Source organism: Trichechus manatus, unplaced genomic scaffold, assembly GCF_000243295.1.
Source record: "Trichechus manatus latirostris isolate Lorelei unplaced genomic scaffold, TriManLat1.0 scaffold00016, whole genome shotgun sequence".
NCBI lineage: Eukaryota > Metazoa > Chordata > Mammalia > Sirenia > Trichechidae > Trichechus > Trichechus manatus.
This window is the reverse complement of record NW_004443952.1, coordinates 16580810-16592530: the sequence shown is the minus strand read 5'-3', so window position 1 is coordinate 16592530 and position 11721 is coordinate 16580810. Positions and strand designations below refer to the sequence as shown.

Below are 11721 nucleotides of genomic sequence, written 5' to 3'. Positions count from 1 at the left end.
ATAGAACTCTTTCATTCCACAGTTAAACTAAATTTTACTATCCATGAGAAGGTGAGTAGTTTGGAGGAGAATCTTTTATCCATGAATTTCTATTCCTCTTCTCCTTAATCCAGACATGAAGGGAAAGGGTAGGTCCTACATTTTTCTCTCTCATTTAAATGCCAAGAACAAAAATAAATTTTTTTTCAGGAATTAATGGTGTCACAACCTTTATATTTCTTTTGGATCCTCTAGATGAGAACTAGCCCTGCATACAGAGTAAAAGAATTAAAAATATATATATAGCATTTACATTCCCTCAGAGGAGCGTTTCTGACACAGCATATTCTTCACTGCTGCCTTCACATCTTTGTTCCTCAAACTGTAAATGAGAGGATTGAGCATGGGAGTCACCACTCCGTAGAAAAGAGAGATGATTTTGTCTGTGACTTGTTCTTTGTCTTCACTAGAAGAGTCTTTAGCCTTGGGCTCTGCATACATAAAGAGGATGGTCCCATAGAATATAATCACCACTGTCAGGTGAGCTGAGCAGGTACAGAAGGCTTTACGCCTTCCCTCTGCAGAAGGAATCCTCAGGATGGTGGAGAGAATGAAAACATAGGAAATAAAAATGAAAAGTACTGGGACAACAAAAAAAATCATATTTGCAACAATCATGCTAATAACATTCAAGGAGATGTCAGCACAAGCCAATTTTAAGACAGCTAAGATTTCACAAGTGAAATGATTAATGACATTATTCCCACAGAAAGGAAGCCACATTGCAAGAGAGGTTTGCAGCGCAGAATTGACACCCCCTGCAATCCAGGACCCAGCAGCCATAGGCACATATGAAGCCTTGCTCATGATGATGGGATATCTCAGCGGGTTACAGATGGCCACATAGCGGTCAAACGCCATCATGCTTAGAAGGACACACTCTGTGACTCCCATAGCAAAAGAGAGAAACATTTGCACTCCACACCCAGAGAAGGAAATCGTTTTCTTTGAAGTTAAGAAGCTGCTAAGAAACAGTGGAATAGAAGAACTGGTGTAGCAAATGTCCAAGAATGATAAGTTACTGAGGAAAAAGTACATGGGAGTGTGCAAGTGGGAGTCAAAGACACTTACAATGATAATGACTCCATTTCCCAGCAGGATCACCAGGTACATACATAGGACCAGCACAAAGTAAATGGCCTCAAGCTCTGGGTAGCCAGAAAGCCCCAGCAGGACAAATTCTGTCACAGAACATTGATTGGTCTTTCCCATGATACTATTTTCTTTCACCAGCAACAGTTCTGTAGAGGCTGGCACACATGTAGATCTGTTACAGCAGTGTCTGTAAGAACTGTTTGCATCCTTAAGTAGTTGCCCTTACAGGTAATGTGGACCTATAATTGGATACACAAATAGCACAAGTATAAATTAGGGGCCTCTAAGTAAAAATCAGTTAGACTTTCATACCTTATGAAGGAGACCTTAGTTCTAAAATATATGTCTTTGTTAAAGAATAGGTTCAGAACACATGAAACTGGGTTAGAATTGTGTATCTCACTTGTATTATGTATTTGAAATTATTTTGAATGCAATGTCACTATAATATTTTGACCAATCCAGAAAAAATTTAAAATAGATAAAATACAGTCAACAGAGATTTGACCATTTTAACTATCATATATATCTGCAGTCTAATACTTCTTCTACACAACAAATATGTCATCCTTGAAAAAAATCACTGTTCTTCAGTTACTAAAACAAACTGAGATTGTTGTAATTTAGCCTCAGTTTCAGGAGAGTTTTAAAAAGATATGTTTTTAGGAAAAGAACTTTAAGTTATTTCTAACTTGGGAAAAAATGTAAAACTGTAACACCCTAAGAATATTTACTACAGGCCTTAGTAATGTTTCTAAAAGGAAAAAAGAAAATGAGAGAAACAGTGATACTTCTTTGTCTTTTTCAATACAAATTGGTCAGTGTCTCTGGGTAACTCCGTCATCCTGTGAGACACAGATAATGAACGACAAGTTGACTGGAGAAAAATTCTAGTGCACGTGATGCCATCTACAGTCAAACAGTAAATAGATGTACACACTGAGAAGTTTCAATAACAGAGGATTTGCTCTTTTACCTCCAGGTTTGAGAAAACAAATATTATCTTCTCCCTGCAGAGCAGTCAGATTCTTCGGCTCTAAAAGCTGGTCTGCTGTTCTTCTTTCCACTGCACATTCAGAAATACCCATGATTCTGAGGGATACTTCACTTAAAAAATTTTTAAACATTACTAATTGGCTATAATTATTTGTATCCCATTTCACTAGAATATAGAACATTTATATATTAAAATGTTGGCGACAGAAGAAGTCCTACTTTCAGATTGCTAGACTCATCAATTCCATTTTAATAATTTCACTAACATAACAAAAATAACTATTTACTTCCCGGTTCTCATTAATATCAAGTAGCTGCCACTACTATTGTAAAAATCAATTCGCCAGTGGCAAATTAGAAACAACTTCCAGTAAAGATGACAGTTGGGGCTCTTTCCAGTCTTTTCACTAATAAAAGATCCTTTAAAGGACCAGCCAATAGAGCACTAAAGCAACTTAAAGTCTTTGCTGCTTTGAGGATGCTTCTAATCCCAAAAGCAATTTAAAGTTCAAGATGTGAATTGGATAAAATTTAGAAACTTTCTAGTACTTTGGGATGAAGTCCCTCAGAAGCAATTAAAACAAAGTTGCTAATACAATTTAATTGAAGTGTAATTCACAAAACAGTAACAACTCTTCTGGCTTTATACCCTCTGGGAAGGGCAAATTTAGAACTGCTACCCAGGTAAACCACGACTCATCAGTCAGTTTGTCTTACTGTCCTGCCTTGCACGTTGCTATGATGCTGGAACTTATGACACCAGTATTTCAACTACCAGCAGGGTCACCCACGGTAGACAGGTTTCAGTGATGCTTTCAGATTAAGACAAATTAGGAAGAAGGACCTAGCAACCAACTTCTAAAAAAAATATTGGGCAGTGAATACCTTATGAACAGCAGGAGAACACTGTCAGATATAGTGCTGGAAAATGAGTACCTCAGGTTAGAAGGCACTCAAAATACAACTTGGGAAGAGCTGCCTCCTCAAAGTGGTGTTGACCTTAATGACGTGGCTGGAGTAAAGCTTTCAAGACCTTCATCTGCTAATGTGGCATGACTCAATGAGAAAAAACAGCTGCAAACATCCATTAATAATAGGAACATGGAACGTACCAAGTATGAATCGAAGAAATTTGGAGGTCATCCAAAATGAAATGGAATGCATAAAGATAGATAGCCTAGGCATTTGTGAGCTGAAGTGGACTGGTATTGGCTATTTTGAATAAAACAATCATATGGTTTACTATGTCAGGAATGAAAAATTGAAGAGGAATGGCGTCGCATTCATCATCGAAAGAACATTTCAAGGTCTATTCTGAAATACAATGCTCTCATGGACAGGATAATATCCATACACTACAAGGAAAACCAGTTAATACCACTATTATTCAAATTTACCCACCAACCACTAAGGCCAAGGATGAAGAAAATGAAGATTTTTACCAATTTCTGCAGTCTGAAATAGATCAAACATGCAATCAGATGCATTGATAATTACGGGTATTGGAATGCAAACGTTAAAAACAAAGAAAAAGAATCAGTAGTTGGAAAATATGGCCTTGGTGATAGAAACGACACCAGAGATCACATGATAGGATTTTGCAAGACCAACGACTTCTTCATTGCAAATACCTTTTCCAACAACATAAATGACCGCTATACAAGTGAACCTTGCTGGATGGACTACACAGGAATCAAATAGACTACATCTGTGGAAAGAGACAATAGAGAAGCTTGCTATCATCAGTCAGAACCAGGCTAGGAGCTGACTACACAAGAGACCACCATCTGCTCATACGCAAGCTCAAGTTGAAGTTGAAGAAAATTAGAACAAATCCATAAGAGCCAAAACTACCTTCAGTATATCCCACTTGAATTTAGAGACCATCTCAAGAACAGATTTGATGTACTGAACACTAATGATCGAAGACCAGATGAGTTGTGGGATCACATCAAGGACATCAAACATGAAGAAAGCAAAGGGTTATTAAAAAAGAAAGAAAAGACTAAAATGGACATCCGAAGAGATTCTAAAACTTGCTCTTGAACATAGAGTAGCTAAAGCAAATGGAAGAAATGATCATGTAAAACAGAAAAGAGAAGATTTCAAAGGGTAGCTCGAGAAGACAAAATAAAGTATTATAATGAAATGTGCAAAGACCTGGAGTTAGAAATCCAAAATGAAGAACACACTCAGCATTTCTTAAGCTGAAAGAACTGAAGAAAAAATTCAAGCCTCAAGTTGCAAGACTGTAGGATTCTATGGGCAAAATATTGTACAACGCAGGAAGTATCAAAAGAAGTTGGAAGGAATATACAGAATCAATGCACCAAAAAAAAAAAAAGTTGACGTTCAACTATTTCAGGAGGTAGCATATGATCAAAAACCAGTGCTACTGAAGGAAGAAGTTCAATGCACTGAAGGCATTGGTGAAAAACAAGGCTCCAGGAATTGATGGGATATCAATTGAGATGTTTCAACAAATGAATGCAATGCTGGAAGCACTCACTTGTCTATGCCAAGAAATTTGGAAGACAGCTACCTGGCCAACCGACTGGAAGAGAAAGGTGCTCCAACAGAATGCGGAAATTACCAAACAATTTCGTTAATACTATATGCCAGTAAAATTTTGCTGAAGATAATTAAAAAACAGTTGCAGCAGTACATTGACAGGGAACTGCCAGAAGTTCAAGTTGGATTCAGAAGAGGATGTGGAACGAGGAATATCATTGTTGAAGTCAGATGGCTCTTGACTGAAAACAGAGAACACCAGAAAGATGTTTACCTGTATTTATTGATTATGCAAAGGCATCTGACTGTGTGGATTGTAACAAATTATGGATAACATTGCAAAGAATAGGAATTCCAGAATACTTAATTGTGCTCATGAAGAACCTGTGCATAGATAGAAAGGCAGTCGTTCAAACAGAACAAAGGGATACTATGTGGTTTAAAATCAAGAAAGGTGTGTGTCAATGTGGGAATATATGCCATTTAAACATGGCTGCACTATTGACAACTGCAGCCCCCACAGGCCTCTATGCTGTATACGACATGTTGGAGACTGTCAGCGATAAGAAAGAGATTAGGCACGACTTGTTTTCCTAAACCTATTGTCCTGTTACTGATTGGCTTGTTTACCTGAATTCCTTCTCCCTTGCCTGAAACTTGTTGTTACTCACCCAAAGCCCATTGTTCTGTTATTTGCTTCACTGCTTGCTGTATTGACTATAAATAAACTCCTGGGACTGGAGCCGGGGGTCGACTCCTCAGAGTGACCCTCCTGGCCCCACTTCTCTCTAAGAGTTGTGTTTGGCTACTGTCTTCACCGCCCTGACAACCATCGCCGCTGCGACATGTCAGGGCTGCATCCTTTCACCATACTTATTCAAACTGTATGCTGAGCAAATAATTCAAGAAGCTGGACTACATGAAGAAGAATGCAGTATCAGGACTGGAGGAAGACTGATTAACAACCTGTGATATGCAGATGACACAACCTTGCTTACTGAAAGTGAAAGGGACTTGAAGCACTTGCTGATAAAGATCAAAGAGCACAGCCTTAAGTATGGATCACACCTCAACATAAAGAAAATAAAAATCCTCACAACTGGACCAATAAGCAACATCATGACGGATGGTGAAAATATTGAAGTCATCAAGGATTTCATTTTACTTGGATTTATAGTCAACGCTGATGGAAGCAGCAATCAAGAAATCAAACTATGTATTACATTGGGCAAATCTGCTGCAAAAGACCTCTTTAAAGTGTCAAAAAGCAAATATGTCACTTTGAGGACTAAGGTGTGCCTGACCCAAGCCATGGTATTTTCAATCACCTTGTATGCACACAGGGCTGGACAATGAATAAAGAAAACCAAAGAAGAATTGATACCTTTTAATTATGATGTTGGAAAAGAATACTGAATATACCATGGACTGCCAGAAGAATGAACAAATCTATCTTCAAAGAAGTACAGCCAGAATGCTCCTTAGAAGTGAGGATGGCGAGACTTCGTCTCATGTACTTTGGACATGTAATCAGGATGGACCAGTCCCTATAGAAGGACATCATGCTTGATAAAGGGGAGGGTCAGTGAAAAAGAGAAAGTCTCTCAACGAGATGTATTGACACAGTGGCTGCAACAATGGGCTCAAGCATAACAACAATTGTGAGGATGGTGCAGGACCAGGAGTGTTTCATTCTGATTTACATAAGGTCACTCTGAGTTCGAACCAACTTGACGGCACCCTACAACAACAACCCAGGTAAAATGGTGAAGACATGAAAATCAGAGATAGAATTGATTATCTCTGATGGAGACATGTGGCAGTAATCTGTGACACGTCAAAATAACACTTTATTTTTACTAAATTACCTGTTAATCTTCTTTATTTTGACCTCTAAACCCAGGAGACTCAGAGTCCATAGACTACTTCTGGTCTCATTAGCCTCTCTAAATAACCAGAAATACGTGTACAGTGGTTTTAATTTTGTTCATTCGTGCCCTCTGTTCAACTACATACTCAGTACTCCAACATTATCCAACCTTGTCTGTGAATCATGCCCACATTGCATGGCAAACCACATCAACAATTTCCATGAGCAAGTAAACCACAATATTACTTATGAACAGAAAAGGAAATTCCTCTTAGACTTGAAATGGATAATTATTACAACACATGCATGACTATCTTTTGGGAAAAAAAAAACCCTGAAGAATTCAATACTTTTACATGGATGTTATGAAATATTTTTCCAGCATGGAAATAAGTGGAGTCATCATGCAAAGTGTTAAAAAGAAAGGAATAAAAATTCACAACAGTGCCCTTTTCTGTCAGTGGACAATATTTTCAAAAAGCAATTGAGCAACAGATGCAAATGTAATCCTGAAGACTAGAAAAGAAAGTTATGCCATGAAAGATACTATTATTTACCTTATCAAATCAAATTTGGAAAGCAATTCTTAAAGCTTAACATAAACATATGCAAACACATGTTCAGTACACAATGCTAATGTTGACCATGTTTTCTCATTAATGAATGTTCAATGGACAAAAGAATTAAATACACTGGATGTGACCACTGTAGAAGCTGTTACAATGTAAATGGAACATAGACTATAACTGCAAGTAGTGTTATAAGCAAATTCTGCAAAACAAAGAAATGCTAAGGAAGGTCAAATCATCAGAGAAATATAATTAAAGGTATATGTAATATAGATACTTAAATTTATTTCAGATAAACAACAAGTAATTTTTAGCAGAAGCGTCTAGTACAAGTATTTTGCATACAATATTTTTCTATTATTGCAATGTACATATGCAGAGGAAATCAGAAATAATCCAAATGTAAGTGGGTGTCTTGTATTTTTATTTGATAGCTCCGGCAACCCTACCTGCCTGTGACCAGGATTCACACAAGATCCAGCCCAAGCCTGGGTCACCTCACCTGGCATCACTGCCAGTTCTGACCACTTCCAGGCACTAGAGGAAGTACAGAGAAAGGGTCTCTGCTTGCTCAGCTCTATGGGCAATACTGCTCATAATAATTCCATAAGACAGTGTTATTTTCAGAATTTTCAAATGTGGAACAGAGAATATTTATTCCCCTAAATCACTCTGGTGGATACAGGATTATAACAATAATTGTTGTGTCAAATGCACCAAAAAAAAAAAAACAAAACAAAACCTGTTGCCATCGAGTCATTTGTGACTCATGGTGACCCTATAGGACAGAGTAGAACTGCCCCATAAGGTTTCCAAGGAGTGGCTGGTGGATTGGAACTGCCCACCTTTTAGTTAGCAGCCAAACACTTAACCACTGCACCACCAGGGCTCCCAAATACATCTAGCCATCACATAAATCTCATCTATAGTTACGACCTTCAATCCGTTTCCAGGATAACTATGGTAAGAAGAAACAATTACGATGAACATATAGAGAGGCTTATGATTAAGTTTACTCTTCAATATTCCCAAGACTTAGTCTATCATTTTGCCTTCTCCTTCTCTGATTTCATTCAATTCATCAACACAGATTGAGGCTTCCCTTGCTACAGCCAACAAGGAAAGTCTCGATTTGCCTTGTTGTTGTTGCTAGGTGACATAGAGTCAATTCCGACTCATAGCGACCCTATGTACAACAGAACGAAACACTGCCTGGTCCTGCGTCATCCTCAAAATCGTTGCTGTGTTTGAGCCCATTGTTGCAGCCTCTGTGTCAAACCATCTCATTGAGGGTCTTCCTCTTTTTCGCTGACCCTCTACTTTACCAACCATGACGTCTTTCTCCAGTGACTGGTCCCTCCTGATAATGTGTTCAAAGTACGTGAGATGAAGTCTCGTCATTCCTGCTTCTAACGAGCATTCTGGCTGTACTTCTTCCAAGACAGATTTGTTTGTTCTTCTGGCAGTCCATGGAATATTCATTATGCTTCACCAACACCATAATTCAAAGGCATAAATTCTTTGGTCTTCCTTACTCATTGCCCAGCTTTCACATGCATATGAGGCAACTGAAAACACCATAGCTTGGGTCAGGCACACCTTAGTCCTTAAAGTGACATCTTTGCTTTTCAACACTTTAAAGAGATCTTTTGCAGCAGATTTGCCCAATGCAATGCATCGTTTGATTTCCTGAATACTGCTTCCATGGGCATTGATTGTGGATCCAAGTAAAATGAAATCCTTGACAACTTCAAACTTTTCTCCATTTATCACGAGATTGCTAATTGGTCTAGTTGTGAGGATTTTTGTTTTCTTTATGTTGAGGTATAATCCATACTGAAGGTTGAAGTCTTTGACCTTCATCAATAAGTACTTCAAGTCCTCTTCACTTTCAGCAAGCAAGGTTTGTCATCTGCATATTGCAGGTTGTCTTAGACACCTTGAATTACTTTAGCCCCCTGCCAGGTACTACAACCCGGTGCCGCAGAGAAGCCGCCAAACAGCTCCACGCCCGCCCTCGGGAGGCAATTTCCACATCAAGAGAGATCCAGCAGCAGAGATTCTGCTTGGACACTCCAAACCAGTGAAAAGCAGCTCCCAAGTGGCTAAAGATAAGCACATGCCTGTGGCCTTTTGCAAGAATTTAAAAAAAAAAAAAAAAAAAAGCCCATTTGGGAAAACCTCTCTCCCTTTTACCTCCTCCTCCCTGCTCTGCACCTGTCCTGCCTTCTGAAGTCTCTGAGTAGATCCCAAAAGGCACCCTGACCCATTCTCCTGGCCCTGGAGAGGGAACACATAAGCTACTGGCTCACTTAAGTCAGGAACTCAGGGTTGGCACAGCTCCTTTGCTAGACACAGGCATAAGGGGTCTGCAGACTTTCAGTGCCTTACACCCCTATATAGACTTGTGGGGACCCATCTCAACAGCGTAAGCCCTCACTACCACAGTACAACAGGGTATACACCTGAAGTCTACCTTCAACTGTTTCAGCTGTGAAGTGGCAGATTTATGACCTGTGACACAGCCCTGCCCTTTAAGCAGGCACATTTATGGGTCCACACCAGGGGCTTGAGGACTGGTGGCTCCACCTACATCACCTAGTCACCTGCTACAGGGGTCCAAGAATAAGTGGTGCCCCTGAGTCTTTAAAGCCAACAGAGTAGGGGACTCATAATCAGGCCACAAAACTCACCTACCTACTTGCTCTAGGGAATAGGGACACACTTTCCTTTCAGACACTCAGGGGCAGCCGTCAGCCCCCTACCTTGCTAGGCGCATGACCCCCTAATGCAGCCAGATACCTGTGCCTACACCAATCACCCATGCCTCTCTAAGACTGTAGGTGAGAGCCTATACCATACACTTGGTGACCGACTGCCTGAACACCTGAGCTGAACCCATACAGCAAAATTTAATGGACTCCTGAGTGCACTTACATAGTTACAGAACTACCTGGTGACAGGACGTTAGAGCTTAAAAGGTGCCAATAATCAAACTAGCACACATGAGCAGCCTATTTGGGCATATCAAAACAAAACAGAACAAGAAGCTAGGACACACTAAACAAATAGAAAATAAAATTATAATAACTTATTGATGGCTCAGAAACAACAGCCAATATCAAATCACATAAAGAGGCAGTCCATGATGGCTTCAGCAAGCTCTCAAAATAAAGAATCAATAAATTCTCTGGAGGAAGAGAATTTCTTGGAATTACCAGAGGCAGAATACAAAAGATTGATATACAGAACTCTTCTAGAAATTAGAAAGGAAATTCTACAAAATTCAGAAACTGCCATAGAATACACAGACAAAGTAGTAGCAGAACTTAAAAAAGTTATTCAAGAACATAATGAGAAATTTAATAGGCTGCAAGAATCCATAGAGAGACAGCAATCAGAAATCCAGAAGATTAACAATAAAATTTCAGAATTAGACAACTTAATAGAAAGTCATAGGAGCAGAAATGAGGCAGTAGAAGTTATAATTAGTGACATGGAAGATAAAGCACTTGACACCAACTCATCTGAGGAGAAATTAGATAAAAGAATTAAAAAGAATGAAGAAACTCTAAGAGTTATGTGGGACTCTATCAAGAGAAATAACCTACAAGTGACTGGAGTACCAGAATAGGGGGGAGTAACAGAAAATACAGAGAAAATTGTTGAAGATTTATTGACAGAAAACTTCCCTGATATCATGAAAGATGAGAAGATATCTATCCAAGATGCTCAAGGAACCCCACATAAGGTACATCCCAAAAGAAAGTCACCAAGACATATTATAATCAAACTTACCAAAACCAAAGATAAAGAGAGAATTTTAAGAGCAGCTAGGGATAAAAGAAAAATCATCTACAAATGAGAGTCAATTAGAATAAGCTCGGACTACCCAGCAGAAACCACGCAGGCTAGAAGGAAATGGGATGACATATATAAAGCCTTGAAGGAAAACAACTGCCAGCCAAGAATTATATATCCAGAAAAACTGTCTCTCAAATATGATGGCAAAATTAGGGCATTTCCAGATAAACAGAAGTTTAGGGAATTTGCAAAAACGAAACCAAAATTACAAGAAATAATAAAGGGAGTCCTCCAGTTAGATAATCAGTAACATCAGATAACAAGGCAATACTAGAACACAGGACAGAGCAACCAGATATTGACTCAGATGGGAAGTCGAAAATACATCTAACCTAAAACATTGAAAACAGGAAAACAGAGATATCAATATGTAAAAAAGGACAACATTAAAACAAAAAAAGAGGGACTTAAAAATGGACACATAGATTTTTAATATGGAGGGAAAGTCAAGGTGATATAAAGAAGTAAAAGGCTGGTATAAACTTAGAAAAATAGGGATAAACATTAAGGTAACCACAAACGAATCTAACAATTCTACAAATCAAAATAAAAAAGTAGAAAAACGTAAAGACCCAGCAAACACAAAATCTACAACAAAGAGAAAGACGAAGAAAAAAAAAATACGTAAAGAAAAAAGACTCAGCACAGAAAATTGAGGAGAACAAAGAAACTGTGAACAACACACAAAAAGAGATATCAGGATGACAGCACTAAACTCATACCTATCAATAATTATACTGAATGTAAACGGACTTAATGCACCAATAAAGAGATGGA

The 11721-nt window shown here is 38.6% G+C and overlaps 1 protein-coding gene across 1 annotated transcript; it reads right to left on the bottom strand.

Moving 5' to 3' along the window:
* Positions 1-288: 288 nt before the first annotated feature.
* On the bottom strand, positions 289-1251 carry LOC101349684 (olfactory receptor 13C7-like). The gene has a single exon (XM_004372358.1). It carries the CDS (start codon positions 1249-1251, stop codon positions 289-291), a length of 963 nt encoding a protein of 320 aa, XP_004372415.1.
* Positions 1252-11721: the final 10470 nt, after the last annotated feature.